The 19,596-nt window shown below is 45.5% G+C and overlaps 1 protein-coding gene across 5 annotated transcripts in view; it reads left to right on the top strand.

Moving 5' to 3' along the window:
• The first annotated feature begins 5,540 nt into the window (after positions 1-5,540).
• The window catches only part of ATL2 (atlastin GTPase 2), a 45,343-nt gene continuing 31,287 nt past the window's right edge, over positions 5,541-19,596 (top strand). The window contains exon 1 of one of the 5 annotated variants that reach the window (XM_062614358.1): positions 5,541-5,732. In XM_062614358.1, the coding sequence (XP_062470342.1) occupies positions 5,603-5,732 (130 nt within the window). In that variant the 5' untranslated portion in view covers positions 5,541-5,602. Of the gene's footprint in view, positions 5,733-8,157; positions 8,315-19,596 lie in introns of those variants that run through there. The other 4 variants (XM_062614360.1, XM_062614359.1, XM_062614361.1 and 1 more) reach the window with 4 other exon arrangements.

The raw sequence follows: 19,596 nt of genomic DNA, 5'->3' as shown, positions 1-19,596 counted from the left end.
CTTATCTATGAGGATGCTGTGGGAGACAGTATCAAATGCCTTATTGAAATCAAGAAAAACCACATCTACCGCTCTACCATCATCCAGCCACCTAGTTACTTCCTCACAGAAGGCTGTAAGGTTGGTCAAACATGACTTCCCCTTGGTAAAAACATGTTGGCTTCTCTTAATGACCCTGTCATCCTTGATATGTCTAGATGGTGTAGAGCTGTGGCACGGAGCGTGCTTGCCTGTCCCTGCAGGCGGGCTCTTTGGTGCCTGGCTTCCTGTGATCCAGGGAGGCATTCTAGCTTAATGCAGCTATTTTGTTATTTAATCCTGCTTGATTTTCCTTAACATCTTTCCAAATGTTTTAAGCTACCCTTTGTGGTGCTCATCCGCTGTTTAATCAGAGATTAAATGATTGTATCTTAATCCCTGGATCTCAAATGAATTTGCCTTTGGTTTGGGCAGCTAAACCTCCAGCCCTTTGCTACAGCCAGGCTGCGTTTATCTAGAGCAGGCAGAATCAGGAAAGGAATAAATTGCTTTCTCCCTCTCCTCTTGCTATTTGTCTCTTTCTCACAAGTTAACATTACTGGAGTTGCACAAAATATGTGATAGCCCAGAAAGCCAGCTGCATGCTGGGCTGCATCAAAAGGAGTGTGTCCAGCAGGTTGAGGGAGGGGAATCTCCTCCTCTACTCCACACTTGTGAAACACACATTCAGCTCTGGGTCCCCCAACATAAGAAGGACGTGAAGCTGTTGGAGCAAGTCCAGACAAGGCCATGAAGATGCTCCAAGGGCTGGAGCACCTCTGCTATGGAGACAGGCTGAGAGAGCTGGGCTTGTTCAGCCTGAAGAAGAGAAGGCTCCGGGGAGCCTTGGAGCAGCTCCCAGTGCCTAAAGGGGCTGATAAGAAAGCTGGAGAGGGGCTTTTAACAAGGGCCTGTAGGGACAGGGCAAGGGGGAATGGTTTTAACCTGACAGAGGGGAGATTGAGATGAGATCTTAGGCAGAAGTTCTTCCCTGTGAGGGTGGTGAGGCCCTGGCACAGGTTGCCCAGAGAAGCTCTGGCTGCCCCATCCCTGGCAGTGTTCAAGGCCAGGTTGGATGGGGCTTGGAGCAACCTGGTCTAGTGGAAGGTGTCCCTGTCCATGTCAGGGATTGGAACTGGATGATCTTTAAGGTCCCTTCCAACCCAAACCTTCCTGTGATTCTATGATTCTATATCCTCCTGAGTAATATTTCCAAATAATTTTATGTTTTTCTTGTAATGAGCCACTGGAACCGTCTTTTGTTAAACTACCTAAATGCAATCAAAGTCAGTGCAATACTGTGCTTTTTGTGGTGGACTGGGTGCACAGAGCAAGCTGGCATGGAGTGAGTGTACAGGACAGCACCTGAATCCATTGCGCAGTCTTCCTGGAGGACCCAGCCACGCTCTCGATGAGCAGTCACCAGCAGCAGCCTGGCACTGTGCTTTTCCCAAACGACATGTGCACTTCACTTCAGTGGCATTGGAGTGGCTGCCTTTATTTTGATGTGCTTGCCTGGCCCATGGGGGTGCATTTCTCAGCTCAGCAAGGGGAGACCTCCAGTTGCTGAAACTCTCCTGGAGCCAGTGGAGCAGTATGGCTCTCTTCAGTTTCTGAGGGCACCAAGACAAGCGTGGGGACCCCATCAACACCAGGTCTGCTGCCTGGGAACAGGGCTGAGGCTGGTGAGTCCCAGCCCCTGTGATGTTTCCTTCCCCATGTCACACAGAGAGGTTTTGGGGCAGGAGAATCTCTGAATCAGACCGACACAAATCCAAAGGTGACAGGACACTGATCTCAGCCCCATCCTCTGGGTGCTGCTAAAACTTGCTTCTCATTTCATTGCAATTGCCCATGGCTATGCTGTGGGCCCTGTGCTCAGGTGCATACAAAGAGACTTGGAGAAAGATTAAATGCCATCTTCCTACAGTGTGTTACAGATTTTATTGAGAGTAGATTAAATCTAGTTAAATTCACGCATTATTCCAGCCAGATTAAGTGGCAAATTCTGCTTAGTGTCCTTATCTTGGCCCAGAGTTCCAATGTTCCAGCTTGAACCTGGAAAAACAGATGGCGAAACTGGTCCGGTCCTTCATGTTTAGACTCGGCCCCAGGCTTTGATTTGATGCCAAAGACTGGATCTAGACAGTTTCATCAGTGTGTTAAACATCATGCCATAGATCCAGGACTGGTTCAGAGCAGAGCACAGCAGTCATCCCAGCCCTGCAGGGTGCTGCTGCCTCAGGTGCCCTCTTGTAAATCCCCATGGCTGGTGGGAGAAGCTCAGGTCCTCATCTGACCTGGGGTTTCCTGTAGATGCTGCCATCACTGGCTATCACTGCTGTCAGCTCCTGCTGATAGCTACCATGTCTTTTAGGTACCTGACTCGCTGATGAGACAGCCTGCAGTAGACCAGAACTCCTGAGCTGGGCAGGGTGGGCTGTGACTGCATGGCTCAATTGCATCCAAACCCATCCTGGTGGAGCAATGGGCTAATGCAGCCTCATCCAAGTGTGTGTGGGAACCTGTGTTGGAGGCGATTTGCCTTCCAGGAAAGGACAATGAGAGCTGCAGCTCATCTTCTCTGGTGCTGTGGGAATTCACAGCAGGATCCTTCTTTTAAGCACAACTCATTTCTATGCAGCTAGTCTGGACTTGCATGGGAAGAAACCACGTGAAACCCTGGGAATAAGCCTTCTGCTTCCTTGTGAGGACCTGTAAATCTCACCCAGCAGAGCCAAAATCATGTAGGTTCAAAGGATGCAAATAAGCTCTGCTGTGTAATTAGCACCTTTTGAATGCCAGGGAAGTCATACTCAACCCCACTTGCAAGCAGGAGTCAGGTCTGCCTGTGAAGAGCTCAGTGCAAAATACCCTCCTCAGGTGTAAACGTGCACGACTTCACTTCACTCAAATCAGTACCACACAGTGATGCTTTGCTCCAAAGAGGAGGAGTTGGCTTGTGATAGAAAAGATCACTTCAGCTGTAAAGACAAGTATCCTCTTCTAAAAGCTGACAGGAGTGTTTCCTAGCAAATACCCACAGCACACTAAGCAATCAGTCTTATTTTATTACATTAAAGAATAAACTGTCTACACAGCATTTTTTGAAGTGAGACTGAATTAACACCGATGCTTCTGTGATGGTGCAGTACTTTCTCTCATCCCAAACTGTCTCTGGTAACCTGAACTTTGCATGCTGCATCATGCAGAGAAAGCACTAGTACTGTGGACTGAAGTATGGCATCACTGATCACGTAGGCATCACTAGAGACTCCTCCTTCCTTGTGCCAAGTGCTGTCTGTACAAGCAGAGACGACACAGCTCTGTGCCTTAGAGGGAGGCCATACAAGACCAGTGGCTGGAGTGATTATCTCTGCAAGACATTTGATGGGAATCACAGTGACAGATGGAACAGTTACTCTTTTTCTAGGACAAGACATTTGGGAGCTAGGATCTGGGGGTGTGGAAAAGTTCTTTCTCTGTGGTGGCCTTGATGGCCTAAGGAGTCACTGGGAAATGCCACCAATGGGACCCAAGCCCCAGAGGTGCTTAGAGATGCTCAGGTCAGGTGAGAAAAAGCAGTTTAAATCTTGTGTGGAACTGCATTTCACTATCCTGGCACCTAACGTGGGTTCATGCTCCCCAGCAGTAGAGCTGGTCTCATTTGTAGAGAGGCAGGTCAAAAATCACCACAGAGCAGGCAGCAGACAGACAGACGTGTCTTCCAGGTGAGGCTGGAGGCAGCATGTTGGCTGTAGACAGATCCATCTCTGCAGTGGGGCAGCCCCAGAGCTCTCAGGTGTATTGGCACTTGAAGCAGAACTGCAGCCTCTACTGGAGTCGATATCTAGCCCGGGCTTTAAATGCAGCTGCATCTTGTTATGCTCTTACATAGCAGTGAGATGGAAATTGCACTATTTATACACACCCCAAGGATAGGAGTCCATTTGAACAAATGCTTGCAAACGAAAGCTTCAGCTGGCTACAGAGCTTCATTCCCAGGAGCAGATGAAAACCACTTAGCCATTTAATCCTTTGAAGACTTCAATCTCCCTGATAAGGGAAAACAGAGGAGGATGAAGGAGAAGGCTTCCATTCACACCTGTGGGACCTCCAGAGAGCTCCCCTAACACAGGCAAACATGGCTCCTGGTTCCAGAGTCTGCCCAGTGCTCTTTCCCTGGCAGTGCCACAGTCCCTTGATTTAAACCCTTAGCCCTGGGAAGATTGTGCAATAGCTCCTTAAGGCTGAGAATGGATTATGCCCATTTCAAAGGTATTTGGCACTCGGGCCCAACCCCTCCTGTGAAAGCACTTGCAGGTGATTCCTGCAGCTGGTGCCTAGCAACACTCTCTGAGCTGCTCTGACAACAGCTAAAATTCAGCATTATTTCCTCCTCCCTCCCCAGAGGAGCAGCTTTGAGTCATCACCAGGGGAGAATGGGATGTGTCTCCCACTCGGCTTGCTATAAATGAGTGGTATGCAAGGGGCTGCTGCCAGCTAAAAAGGCATCTCGGCATGTGGGACAGCTGCAGGTTCAAGAGATTTGGTAAATTGTTCTTTTGCCTTCCTTCTCAAACAGCCTCTCTGCTTCCCTGGTGCTCTATGCAGGGAAGCCTGCAGGAGAGCCAGCTTTGGATCCATGCTGAGGCCCACCTTGGCTTTTCTTGGTCAAGCTCCAGGTCATGCAAACATGCAGAGGTAGCTACAAGCTTGTGATGCACAGCAACTTTTAGATCACCTGTGTGACAGAGGAAAGCAACCCTGAATCTGAGGGAGATGCTCTTGGGGAATGGTGGATATCAGAAAATTTCATAGAAAACCCAGCTTGCTTGTTCGTGGGGCTGAGATCCTTGCAAAGGTGGTGAGGCAAACACCAGCCAGCCCAGGCAGGACCAAGCAGCATGTTCCTGCATGTGGGCAGGGATTGGTGCTGGGAAGAGGGAGTCAACAGGAGGATCCAGCTGCAGAGAGGGCAGGAGCTTGGTGGGCAGCACAGCCTCCAAGCTTGCTGGCACAGTGCAGAGGGGAGGAGGGTTCCAGCTGGAAGAGGTGGGAAGCTGTGACGAGGTGAATTCATGAGCAGTAGGGCTGTGGTTCTGCAGCCTGGGTGCTTCTCAGAGAAAAGTAAGACAAGTTGCCTTGTAGGGCTTTTTCAAATTGGGGAAGGGGGCACATGTTTGTCTCTGGGCGCAAGCCTGACATCCAGGCAGATTTCCCACTGGAAGACTGTTAAGAAATCTCAGGCTTGCCCAAGTGATGCAGCTCCCTGCATCTGGTGTCTGGTGGGAGGGCTGCTGACCACCATCTGCACTGGCTGTTCCCAGTGCTAGCACTGGTTCACCACTGAAGGGCTGACCACTCCTACTATCCCCATTCTTCTCCCTTGGGAAGCCTTGTGTGGCCCTAGGGACTGCAGCCAAGAGGCGGGAGGCACCTTATTGCTGGAGAGAGTGGGGGGCTGCCAGAAGAACCACCTTTCTCTCATTACTGTCTGTCCTCAGCTCCCAGAGGAATGCAGCACTGTGTAGCCTACGGGGAAGATTGAGACACACCTTGTCACTAGGTTGGACTGAAGCAAATGAGGAAAGACATTGGTAAGTGCTGTACTGCCAATAGAGACCTCTCCAGCTCATCCCAGGACCCTCAGCCCTTCAGAATGGAAGACTGCTCTGTTCCCCAGCCCAGGAGTGGTGTTCAGCATGCTTCAGGTGGGTGTCTGACTTAGAGATTTGTCATCATGTTTGTCGCCTTAAACCCAGCAGCATTGCACAGGACAGCTGACAGGGACACAGAAGCATTTTATACAGGAAGGCATAAGGAACCTGCATCTAATCCAGCCTTTTCTAGTGTCCAGTGGATGCCTCTGCCGGCAAGGGTCAGGAACTGTCTTGTCCCATTCCATGCTGTCTTGAAGGGCAGGAGAAACTGTGGTGGATCGACTTGCCTTCTGGCTGTGGAAGAGGACAACTCTCCCAGCAGAGTGGCTGAGAAGATCCTGCCTTGGGGCTGTGTCTAAACTTGGCACCTTTAGGTACTGGAAGCTGCTCTTAGGTCTCCCTGGAGACTTCTCCAGGTTGAACAAGTCCAATTCCCTTAACTTGCCTTTACAGGAGAGGTGCTCCAGCCCTTGGAGCATCTTCATGGACTTACTCCAACAGGTCCATGTCCTTATGTTGGGAGCCCCAGACCTGAATGCAGTACTCAATGTCTCCTTCCTTCCTGCAGATGTGAAAGGACAGAATTTAGATTGAGCTTTCTGACCTCCAAGTTCTTGACTTCTGTTCTCACATTACAGTAGCAGCAAATCCTGTTGCATGGAGCAGAAATCTGTCTGTATATGCACTATTTCAAACTCTCCTCCATGTAAACTGTTCCAGACTTGCTCAGAAACAAGGCTGTTTGCTAACAACAGAGCTGGAAAACTTCTTTAGTATTTCTTCCCCCATTTTTAAAGTTTCTTACTGAGTTGCTGAAGCTGAAGTCTATCAGTTAACAGTTTTTGGCTTTCAGTGCACTTTTACTTGAAGATGTTTGCCTGATTTCCTGTGTATCCCTGAAATACCTCTGTATGTAGAGTGTGCTCTGCCTTCTTTCTGATGTCAGGAAAGGTTTTCCTCTTGGCTTGGCATAAGGTTAGAAGGACAGACAATGGAACACTCATTTTATCCAAATAAGTAGAGAGAGTATTAAACTGCAAAAGGCCAATGGCAACACTTTTTTTCCTTTCATTCATACCAATACTTCTGTAAAAAGGGGCTGAATCCTGATTCCATTTATGAGGGTGTAAATCTAGAAAATAGTTATTGACAGTTTTACAGCATTGCATCTTTTATTGACACAGGTGCCATAACTAGAATTGAATGTATTAGCTGTGATTACAGCATCTTTTAGACATTTTAATGTCTTTTTAGGCATTAAACTTTCTTGAGGCAAGGAGTGCCACTGTGAGCATAGAAACAAGTGTAACAGAAACCAGCGTTAGGATGACCCTTATGTGCTACTTCAGTAGTAAAGGACTGAAAAGAGGGTTTGAAGAAGGTTTGGTTGGGAAACACTTCCAGGTGCCAGGGCAGCCTGTTGCTTTTTTTTTGCTCAGAAGCTTTTCCTCCACCTCGGAACCCAACTCAGGTTGTTTTTGGATTGTTGTCATTCAAAAGTTGCATCTCCAGGACTAAATAAGTTAGCACAGCTCAAACCTTTTAGGCAAATGGTTTCTACAGAAAGCATTACCATAGCGAGATGAGGTTTTGCAATGCTGTTGCTCACTTCGCATGCTGATTTATCAGCCAAATATGTTGTTGTAACCAGGAACAAGGTCACACCGATCAATTTGGTTGTCGAGGTTTGCATAACCTTTAGCAACACGAAACCTCACAGACCTAAAACCTTTGTGCAGTAAAGGCAGTTAGCTTTAATAGTTGGCCTTTCAAATGCACGCGGTAATGTCAGCATTGGGTTAGGGGAACGAGGCTCTCACAAAACCCAGAAACAATCAGGAATGTTTGGTCCCTTGGAAACTTGTGTGGCTTGTTCTGATTCAGAGCTGTCCTCTTGTGTGTTTCTAGCCCAAATGCAGCAGCAGCAGCAGCAGCAAGCACTCAAGAGCGAGGAGCTGGTGTTCCTGCCAGAAGCAGAGAGTGCTCGGGTCACTTTCCTGGCTGTCCCCATGGACATGCTGTCCTCTGGCCCAACAGAGGTGGGAAAGGGCAGCGCGCAGCGTGAGGAATCCCTGACGGGACTCTCACCCTGAAGGCGTTTTGTGCAGCTGGGGGCATGGCATTTCCATCCCTATCACCCTGCTGCTCCTAAGGCCCCTCACTCAACGCTCCGCATCTGAGGTGAGGTGCAGCAGGGCCGTGAGGGGAGCACCCCTCCCGTCAGCCTGGGGGCTGGCCCGAGCAGTAAGCGCCGGCTGGTGCTGGTGGTGAGGGCGGGCGGGTGCGTATGTCTCCACCACAGAGGACGCTTCGTCCCACAGCGCGTAGGACTTCGCCTCTTCCCTCCCTTCCCCGCTGCCCGGCGGTGGGAGCCCGCACAGCCCCGCCTCAGCGCCAGCGGCGGAGGGGAGGCAGCCCGCGCCGGGGCCGTGAAGGCGCATGCCCCGCCCCTCCCTGGGCGGGCTGCCGGCGGCGCTAGGACCCGCCTCTGCCCGCGCCACCGCCGGCGGGCGATAAAGGTCTCTCGGCGGAGCTCTGACGTCACAGCGAGTTAATTTTAAACCCGGACAAGATGGCGGAAAGGGACGCGGCGCGGCGCGCGGGCCCGGCCCGCCAACGGCCCGCACCGGCAGGTAACGCGCACCCCCGGGGCGGTGGCGGGGCTGCCCGCGGGACGCGTGGAGCTGCGCCGCGGGCCCTGCGGCGGGCGGCGCCGGGGGAGGCCCCGGGGTCTTCCTTCCCCCCACCCCTCTCTGCCCCCCTCTCCTCAAAATGGCGGGGGCGGCCGCCAGCCCCCACGTCTGGCTCTGAGAGGGGCGGCGGGGGAAGCCGGCGCGGCGGCTCCCGGTGCGGGGTCACCCTGCTCGCCCTCCGCCGCCAGGGCCTCCCGCTGTGCCCACGGCGGCACGTACCGGAGCGCGGCCCGGCCGTCGGTGACCTTATTCCCCGCTGCGGCGTGGCCGTGCCGCCCGTGTGTACATGACGTGAGGAGGCGGGGGGTGAGGGCCCGAATGCGCCCGGGGCTCCCCGGGCAACGGGGCACTGGGCTGGCACTAGTGGGGCCGGAGCGAAGCAGCCTGGAGGGCTCCGGAGCCGCGTTTCCCTTCGAAGGGAGCAGCACCGGGCAGCTCGGTAAAGGAGGTGGCTGATCATGTTGGCCCTACCCCCGTATGGACCTGGTGCGCTCCACTGTCAGTGCCGTTCTTGCTTGTAATGCATCCTCCGGTGGTGACGGGACGTGTCTCTGGCTCGGTGTTTAGTCTCGGATGTGCCGGAGTCTGCGCAGTATTCTTTTTTAATTATTATTACGCTTATTTTTCCAAGAATAGCTTAAAATCTACGAGCTTGTAACTCTTCCTCTGCCGTACTCTGCTTGAGGACCTGTGGGGATTGTACTGACTTGAAAGCTAAGTTGATTGTGTGAGGTTCTTAGCGCTGCACTAGAACACTGAACTGTTTTAACATCTTTGTTGTATAACTCTCAGTTTGGAAGCAGAGTGATTGGACTGGGCATGATTAAACAAAATCGAACAGTTGCCATGTGCCACTATTGGTTTCAATTGCTTCATTTGTAAGCCAGCTAGACTGGGAAATCTAGCCATGCTGTAAACTGTCAGGTGTGGAGTGGTGACTCTACTGACTTTTTTTATAGGCAGGAAAAGGCAACACTTCCGAGCATGTGGAAATGCTTGTGTTTGGCAGTTTTAAGATCTTAATAATTTAAGAGTCCAGAGATTGACATTGAGGACATGATGTACTCCTTTACTGCTTGGATACCGGTTTCTCGTCTCCAAACCCAGCACTGCTGAATTTTCTTTGATGGTTCTCTGTATTTCACCACTATGTACTTCAGTCATCTCCAAGCATTAGATGATTGCATAACTTTCTTTGGGTCATAAAAGCACCAGCACACCAGTAATAAATGGCTTTTAAGGTAGCTGTGTCATCATTAGTGGTGGAAATGTGTGCATGTCTCTTAAGTTACTTGTGTACTAAAGGCATGGAACAACTGATTTGATAGGGTTTGCATGTACAGCTATGGATGATCTGTGCCTGCTTGCAGAAGAGCTTTCTGTACAATGAAATAAAGCAGAGTTGTAGATTGGAATAGTTACACAAAATGTAACAGGAGAGGTCTGTAATTCCTCCTGTACCATTACTAGGTGTTGCTTAACAGCTGTTATGTTCTAGCTTTTCCTAAAGCCACTAATGGTGTTACAGTTCCTCCTCAAATAATAGCAATAGCTCTGTGGCATTTCAACTACAATTCTTCTGAAAGCAGGGAGTGGGATTGAGGAAGGCTGTATTCTTTCCTTCTCATCTTCTGCCTGTAATTTAAAGACATTTCTGAAATAGTCCTAGCGCAGAACAGTTTTACTTCAACTCTCAGAAAAGCATCTCTTTAAAAACTAGTCTCTCCTAGTTTAGGTGGCCGAGTAGCTCTTGTTCATGTTGGGTGCGCAGGAGTGCTTGAGCTAGGTCTTGGAGGAGTGCTGATACGTCTCAGGCACTTCACGCTAACTGCAGTGTCTGTTTTGCTTAAATATCAGCAATTAGTGTTTGCTTACTGAATATATTATAACGTACCACTGGGGTGAGATATTGTGATAGATGAGGAATTGTTTTCCCTTGTCCTAATACAAATAAGGACGTTACCTCAAGCTGGCTAGATTGGATAAGAGCGGGTCTGTTGGAGGAGAGGAGGGCTGGGGATTTTCCTCTGGTGTGATAGAGCATTTATCTCCTGATGGTGGTATTGCATCCTCTCTGACTTTGTTTTGCCCAACTGTAAAAACAGATGTAATAAGCAGATGGAAATACATGTAAATTAAATTCTGTGTTGTTCATGTTTTGATACTGAACTGCAGTGTTGTTCATCTCCAGCGCAAGCTGCATCTCAGGTTTCGCTTCAGCACTGTAGTGAAACTAGCTTTAACTTTGTTGTCAGTTGACTCTTGCACATCTTAGCATAGTCTGTAGACATTTCTAACTGTTCCAAGGACATTCATGAGGAGTACTGCCAAGTTTCACTAAACTTCACCTTATGTAGAAAAGTTAGACCTGAAGTTGCTTTTGTTACTGCACTGCAATCATGAACAGGCCATGTCCTTCGGATGATTTTTGATATCCTGGCATGGCAGTCTTTGAATGGGAAGTTTTAAACTTTAAAATCAGGTTAAATTGTTTCCTTGTCTTTATTGTTGCTGCAAAATGCACTTACAGTGAGTTCTGCAAGTTGCCAGTTTGAGTGCATTTTCCAGCTTCTTGCTAAATCCTGCATTAACTTCCCAAGCTTAATACACTAGTCATTACTATTTTAAGGTTTTGTCTTTAATGGCAACTGTCTAAGGTGAAAAAGGCACAGAAATATTTTCTAAGCTTCTGCGTAGGCAGGGCTGCTGTATTTGTTGTTTGTAATCAACTGAAAGTTTTCAGAAGTACTTGTATACATTGGTCCTTAAGACTTTACTCTTAACTGGGGAATGACTGGGTCTCTTTCTCAAAACATTTTCAGCATTCTTGGGATGTCCTGGAGGAAGGATGGAGGTAACTTCCCTGGGTTTTTGGCAGGTTGTTCTTAAAATCAATACTGCCTCCTATAGCTGATTTTGGGGAGTTGATTTACATGAATACATTTGTGGAGATGGTGTTTGTGTCTGAAACACCAGAACAAACAGATGAGCAAGTTTGAAATATCTCTGAAAACATCCCTCAGATTGTCTGATACTTCAGTTACCTGCAAAGAAATGACTGATATGAAATGAGTGATATCTATTAAGTCAAGGATTATAATCAAGTAACTTCTAGCAGCAAATGAATATGTAATAGGGACTGCTGTTATGAGAACATTGGTAACCAACTTGTCTGACCTTTAAATTTATTTCTGAAATAAATTAACAAATTTTCTGTAACGTTCATTTCCAGGAAAGCAAGATTTCATGTACTTGCTGAATGCGCTTTTTGAATGCGTGCAATATGAAGAACTCTAAAGGCATTTAAATTTTGGAAGTTGATCATCTGCCCACTTAAAAAACCTGGAATGAAATCTGAGGAATTGCAAGATTTGGTTTGCCTCCCCCACTGTTAATTCTTACTTGACTGAATGTATCTCTTAAGACTTGAAGGTAGCATCCATTGTATTCTGTAGCTGTACAAATGAATTACTGGGAGATGATCTAAGGTATAAATTAATGTTAGGCAAGTGACTACATGTTAGGTGTTTAACCGGAATTCCTGCTCTGCAGCAAATCAAGGAGCTTACCCTCCCCCTTTGTGCTTGGGAGGGAGTGTACTGATGCCATTATAGTGCCATAGCTGGTAAATTCACTTAATGAATTGCCTCCATAGCAGGTTGTTCATGTGCTTATATATCCTAGAGCTATCTAGTTAGTTTGCCTGGAGTCCTGTCGCTGAGAATTCTGGCTGCTCCATGGGGACGTTACTCCTTGAAGTAACAAGACTAGTTTGTATCTCTTTCTAGTGTGAGAAAAGTAGATCCTTGTGCTCAGTGTGATATGTGAAGCTAAGTAACTCTTGTCCCTTTCCCATTAACTAAACAGAAAAAAATAGCTTTACTAAATTTATAATGGTTAGTGACTGGCTCCTCTTTAAGGTTGGAGAAATTGAAAGCAGAATGCTTGACACCAAAGATGGCATTACTAAACCATACAGCATCCAAGGCAGTCTGACAAAGGTTACCTGAGTGAACACAGGTAATCTGGGTATTGGAATTCCTGTTTGATGTCAGCGTGCTGAACTTAATGAGCAGATCTAATAGGAAATCACATATAGTGTGAAAGAGAAGTCCATTTGGGTCTTTGCAGAAATGATTTGTGAAGGACTATCTTCTTTTAAAAGAATTGCCCTGCTCTTCTGTATCCCAGAGGAATAGGCAAGAGAGCTGTCAAAGCTGTAAGATTGCACAAAGTGCCTTTTGGGAAGGGACTCAGTTTACAGCTGGGTTACTGGGCCTCTATTTATGGCTTGTGTATGGTATGAGGGATATTCTGATATGCTTTTGCTAGAAGGGGAGATGTCCAATCTAATATGTTTTTCCTTGTTCTAGGTGTATTTCAGCTTTATTTTTCAGTGCAGACAATGAGTGAAAGACTGATTGTATTTTCAGCCTCGCATACCAGTGATTTTGTGTGGCAAGGTGGGGTTTGTGCTGCTGCAAGTCTTGGCCGATTTCTCTTAAGACTGGAATAGAAGTGAAACCGTGGAAGGTGGTGAAGTTGAAGGCTTGAGCTAATAAGATCTTGTACACATTACAGACATGAAGTGTAGAATATAATTTCTAGTAAATGGATATTTGAGAGTAGAATTTAATTTGCTCTTATGTAGCTGTTGCTCAAGAGAGATCAGAATCAGGTTCCAGTCTGTAGTTAGTGTCAAGTAATATGTTTTTTTCTTCCTTCGCTTTAGAGATAGTCATGTTGAATTTTGAGGATCTTACTGGTCTCAGTAAAATATTCAAAGTGTCTTTTGAGAATCGTTTATACAATGTGTTGTATAAAGATTCCAGGACAACAAGGTTTGTTGGTTTGTTTAAGTTACAGAAACCTGTTGGAGAACATGTGTCAACTGCTTGTACTGATGTGTTAGGCCTACTTCTTGTACGTTGTGTGTCCTTGGAAAAGTTGTTCTCGCCTCTTATCTTCTCTAACAGGGTGGTACTGCTGAGTGGAAGAATAAGTGCAGTTATTTTAAGTGTCTCTATGAGCATAATCTTATGATATTACTACTTGCAAACTTGCATGTTGTGTCATATTTCTCTGTCTTCCTCAACCCCTTCTGTGTTTTCAGCTCTTCGGGTAAATGTAATAAAGGGTCTTCTGGCTTTTTCTTGTGGCTCTTCTTTTATCTTGGTCTGTGTAGCGTGATCTACTTGGGGAACCATAAGCAATTGGGAAATGAAAGGTGCCATCTGTCAGTCCTGTGCCTAATGTAGAAATCGTCACAGCACTGGTTTCAGGGGAGGAAACTCGAAGTGCATGAACTGCTAAGCATTGAGGCACAAGCTTGGCTTCCTTTAATGTATTAAAGATATAGAGTGGTAGTGGAAATGACTGCTGTAGAAAATTAAGGTTCTTGATGTAAACAAATCACTTTCTTAAAACAAATTATCTTGTTTTCAAGAGAAATAATTTCTTAAATACTCTGTAATTCTGAACTAATAGTAAGGAATTGTTCTTGTTAACAACAAAAGTGTGATTCTAAACATGGCCTTAAAAGCTGCCCTCAAGGCAGTTATCACTTATCTTCCAAGCAACAAAGTTTTAAGCTTGTCATGAGGATAAGGAAAGGAATGCAGTATGAAATACTTAAAAGGAAATCTTTCTGAGTGCTAGTATGTCAGACTTCTTGGTACAGAGGTTGTTTGGAAGAGTGCAGTTAGTAATGCTTTCAGGGGCTGGGGCCCAGAACTAGGATATTTTAGAGAGCTGATAGTACTGTAGAAATGGGTAGATACTGAAAACTTATCACATGTTATGCTCTGAGATTTAAAAGGTAAAATATCCTTCAAAACATAATAATGGTGATAGGGGGCATTAAGAAATGCAGCTTCTACTTTTAAGCTTATTTTTTTTCAATGGAAAACCAAACACACTATCCACACTAATATAGCAGATGTGATTAAATACTTGTGGAAGCTTCAGAAGCTACCAGGAATTCTGCTTGTTTGAGAAGACCCTCAAAATGCAGTCTGGTGCTTTTAAAGAGGTTGGAAGTTGGCTTGTGATAGACTGAATGTTATTCTTAGAGTCTCAGTTTAAGTACTTGGTGTTGCAGACATATCACTGTTTCATTAATCAAATATCAAACTGAGCTGTTCTGTAGTCTAAACTGTTCACTTATTTCTGTAGTGCGTTAGAACTGACTAGATTAAGTTTTTGTGAGCTTTAAACAGCAGCGCATTATCTCTCTTTGGGTTCACCTTCTAAAACCTGGACTTATTTTCCCAGTGTTTGACCTCCATATGCTCTAAGGAAAGATTTCATGGATCCTCAGGATGGAGACAATAAATATGATTTACCAAGACTGGTTGGAGGGGAGTGTTAAACATGTATCTTCAGACAGCTGTATTTCCCTCTTTGCTCTCCACCCAAGTGAAAGATGGATATTAACCCATTTATAATCTCAGCATATGTTATGGTGTGCTGTCCTGTAGACAAGCAGTTAGATTGGCTAGTTGTATTCAGACTAATTTGAGAACGTGATGTAAAGAGAAGTGGTAACCAGCTCCCCTTCTGCATTTTCTCCTTTCAGGAGGACAGTCTGTTTTGCCTTACCTCTGGAGTTACTCTGTTTTTGACCCTCATTACTATACTCATAAGTAGGCTTAACTGGCCAGCAGCCATTAGTGTACATGTAATAGCATTTGCTGTCCAGAAAAAGGCTGTGTCAAACCTGCTGCTCCTGTTAAGGCCCTTGTTTTGCAGCAGTGGCTGAGGTTTTGTGGTAACAAGTGTTGTGAATGATGTTAAAGAAGCTTAGGTAAGTCTTAAGCCCTTTGAACTGATAATGAAGGTGCGTGTTGCGTGGAACTGAGCTGCTAAAGTGTAAGTGTTTTACAGCATCCTTGAGACAATTTAGCTGGTTATTTTTGAACTCAAAATTCTACTGAAGAGTAGATTAGAAGAAACAGCTCTTGGCAGTTACAGTATATTTAGTAGGAACATTCAAGGGAATACTCCTTTAGTGCAGGAAGGACTATGCCAGGCTTAAGGTGTTCCCACTAGCTACCCATTCTAGGCTGTTGCTGACAAAACTGAAACTAGTGCTAACTTCTATTTGGAAAGGAAGGAAACCTTGCTGTTAAGTGAAGGTTAACAAATGTGTTGGCTAGCCTAGCCTAAACTGAACTCTTTCAGATCTAGACAAATCCTTGGCAGCACCCAGTCAGATCCAGTTACAGCCCAGTTGTCCACCCATCTTTGCAGTGTTATCACATATCACTAAGTCAGTCTCCACAGGAACATGCTTCTTAACTGTACTTGTGAGTTCTGAGAGTCTGGAGAAATTTTCCAGCTTAACTGGGCTGTAGTCGGAAAGCTGAACTTCTATCCTGGCACCAGCACCCAGTCAAGCAGCTTGTGCCTCCCTTTCAATTCTGCTGGTGCAACTGTTTCAGAGGCTGTAAATTGCACAGCACATCACCTTCTGTTTGTTCAAGATAAGTTGGTGCCTGGACCTAGAACAATGGTGCCAACACAGAGGGCACCAGTCCTGTTCAGAAGTGCAGCTGAGCTGACCCTGTGACCCACACATGAAGCTGTGAGGCTCTGCTTTTTTGATTCAGCTCAGGTGCTCATTGGACTGTTATTGAGGTGATACAGTTTGTAGAAAACTGTTCATACTGGATTGTTGTTTCTGATGGTTTGGCTTATTTAGTTAACTTTCAGCAGCATTGGATATGTGGTAAAATTAGCAGGAAAGGCAGTGTGGTACTGCGTGGTACTGGAAATGGGAAAGAGTGGGAGAGCTCTTGTGTAAGTGGGTGGCTAAGGCTTCACTTTACTGGTGAAACAGGCTTGGAGAGGCAACATGGGAGAGGAGGAGGCAGCTACCTTCAGCGTCCTGTTGGCAGAATAAATGTACTTTGAGCTGTTGCCTTAGCTAATGACTTGTGCAGCAACACCAGTGATGTTTGGTAGAGACTTGGGAGTTGTGGGGAGTAGGTGGCGCTCTGAAGTATATGAACATTAGTTAGGTGCTGTATCGATTATTGTGGGTGATATGACAGCCCAGGGCTCTTTCCCTATGTTCGTAGCAGCAGGGACTGTAATGAAAGCTACTTCTGTTGTAGCTATGTGAGAAAAATATCTTCTTCCATTGGAGATAAAATGAACGCATACAAAATGTGATTTCCCCAGCTTCAATTATCCCTAAACGTGACTTGGTGGGGCTTTTTTCCTGTCTAGATTCACAGTTGATCTCAGCATTAATTGTGTTGGTTAAGGTTGTGTTTCCCTTGGTCATACTTCCCTTTCATCTAGTGGGTGTGTTAGTGAGTACCAAGTGAAGTATAGTTGAGAAGGGAGAGGGAGGAGGAATTGAAATACTCCATGAAGGTGTCTGAAGGTAGTTACTCTATCAGTTTTGCTAGCTATGTGATCTTGAGAAGGCAGTTTCCTAAAGCAAACACAGTCTCTCCCTGTACTGCCCTTTATTCTTTGAAATGAATTGTAGAACTTATTATTAAAGCAGAATTATGGGGTTCAGTGCTGGAAAAGCTGGATGGGAGGCTCCCTTAGCTGCAGAACTTGAGAGGTGGAAAGCTGAGTGTAAATTGGAGGTTGGGCTAAAAGATCATTTTGCTTAGAAACTTCAGACTCTTAGAAGCAAACCTCTTTGGCTTGCTCTGTTTCCGTAAACCTGTTGGTGTTCCTGACTGACAGCTTGTTTATCCTGGAAATGAGTATGAAAAATGGCCCTTCGGCATACCTCCTTGTACAGCAAAAGTACTTGTTTTACTTGCTGCTGAGCTCCTCTATGGCCATGGTACAGATGCAGATGCGTGACTAAACTTAATCTGGCTGCAAATGTGAAGTTCAAATATGGGGTAATTGCAGTTGGCATCTCTTGCCATATTCTTTCCTCCTTATCCTTCTTACTCAAAATATTGGTTTGGGTTAGCTGGTCGTTGTTTAAATTACTGGCTGCTGAGATGAGGAATACATACAAGGTATGTAAAATATGGTTATGGGCTAGACCAATTAGAAAATACCGACCGAATCATTCTGGGTGAGCAGCAACCTTAAATACAATCACTCTGAAATACAAGCAGAAGTCTGCCTAGTTTAAATCTGTGTGGCCTGCAGTGGTCACAAAGAGCTTTCACTTGCCATTTCCAGAGTCTGCGGTGAACTAAGGCATTGTCAGATCCCGTGGGTTCTCATTTCCATCCTCAAAAAAAATGGGAGGATGGGTAAGAAAGGGGAGAAAAGGTGAGGAAGAGGCCTTTTAGTGATTTCGTCTGCCTTAGTCTTAGCATTCTAAAGCAGCATTCTTTGAGGGGGCTGGAAAAATACTGGTAAACCTTACTGTGGGTAGAGATCCTGTTAGGTCCTTCAGTGAGTGTGCTAATAATAGCAGTGAGTTTCAGGCAGAGTGGAAGAAGGATAAGAAGCATGCTTTGTGACTATCCTTACCCTTCGAGTTTTTCCTTGTAGCTATGAAGAAACATCTTTGTTACTAAGTTCGAGATGTGTTTTCAGAATCCTTTTATATATATTTATACATATAAATATATATTTATATATATTAGCAATCCTTATATACATTTTTTTGTTGTTGCTTACTAGGTTGTGTCAGGGTTTCTTCTACTTCTGTCTTAATCTGTGCTTAGTGGTATTCTGTTACTTGTATGCATTTGCTGAAAATAGCTGAATTTGAGGGTTGACTTCTTTGCTGCACCTCTTTTTATACTGAAGTCTCCCTCTAGCTTTTCTATCCCCTTCAGTGGAGAATGCAAAATGCTAGCTTACCAGCATTTTGCACAGGGGAGAGCTGTCTGCTCCTGCAGACAATTCAACAGAGAAGCATTTTAAAGCACTTAGGAGTTGACAGGCCTATTGTTTGATTAGTTATGACGCTTCATAGGTATCTAGGTCATCAGAATATCTCCTTTTTCCCCTTCTCTGGCAAAATTGTAGCTTTGGGTACTTTTTGCTTCTGTTCACAGTTTATATAACAGCTCTAGATCTGTCCCTTAGCATCCCATTGCCCTGAAGGAACAGAGAGAGTTAAATGTGTCTTCTCTTCTACTCCTTTGTCAGTCTTACTGGATATCCAAACAAGTCTTTGGAACTTAGCTCATCAGTCCTATTTATAGTCAAAATATTCAAAACATTTAATTATTTCTGGCCTTAAAATGAGCTACTTGGCAGCATTTGCTGGTCAGCAATAGGAAAGCAGTGGTGTGTTACCGTCTGTGGTAGCTCCATAGCTTTAGTGTAGACCTTGCTGTGAGTTTGTTGCATGGAGCAGGGCTGCTGGAGAAAGGGGAGGACAATTTTGTGACTTAAATCTAGTGATTTTTCTTTTTTTCCATTAGATGTGCCAGAATTTTTACCTTACCAAATAAGGTTTGAAGGTTAACCTATTTTTTTTTTTTTCCTACGCTCTGGAACTCGGTTCACACATGCCCACACTCTCCTCGGTTCACTACACCAGAACAAGAAACATTTAAGCATTTTGTCTCCTTTCTCTCACAGGAAAACTTCCTGGGTGAAGCTCTGATAGAATGCATTATATTTGAATGTAGTGCAGCAGTTTCCTCATGCTAACTTATTTTAAGCTTTTGATTCAAGCTGTGAACTCCCTCAGGCCATGGATGTAGAACAAGATTTCACACCAGATGGTTTGAGGTTAGCGTAGCCCACTTCAGCTCGCTTTACCATTCAGGTATGTGGGAGAGAACCTATCGGGCATCTGTACTGAACTATGAGCGGGAGACTTGGATTGCTTTTGTATGGATGCAAGCATGTGATGTCTGTGGAGCACCAGGGAAAGAGTCCAGGAATGGTGAGAGCTGAAGTATCTAGGGCTACTGGCAGTTTTGACTTAAAGTTGGACTTCTAGCAGAGTGCAGGTTTCTGTACCAGCAAGGTACTAAGACTATCAGCTTGAAGATGTGCAGAGTGAAGGCTTTGTAACTCCTTGTGATGGAGCAAATGGAAGGAGTACTGATGAAAGCTGTCTATATTAATGAAAGTAACTCCTTTAGACTTCATTCATAGTCCAAGTCTTTAGCCACTAAAAGAAAATGGAATTTAAATTTATTTAATGTTTGCCTCATCTGTCTACAGTTGTCTGTGTCCAACCCCGTCTAGAAAAAAAATTACTAGTCATTCAGTGCTTGTACTGTACCTGTACTGTATCTAAAACCAACAGAGTTTAGCAATTAGCA

Source organism: Pezoporus occidentalis, unplaced genomic scaffold, assembly GCF_034315485.1.
Source record: "Pezoporus occidentalis ecotype Australia unplaced genomic scaffold, CSIRO_AGI_Poc_V1 ctg175, whole genome shotgun sequence".
NCBI lineage: Eukaryota > Metazoa > Chordata > Aves > Psittaciformes > Psittacidae > Pezoporus > Pezoporus occidentalis.
The sequence above is the reverse complement of the archived record's forward strand: the minus strand, read 5'-3'. Positions and strand labels throughout refer to the sequence as shown.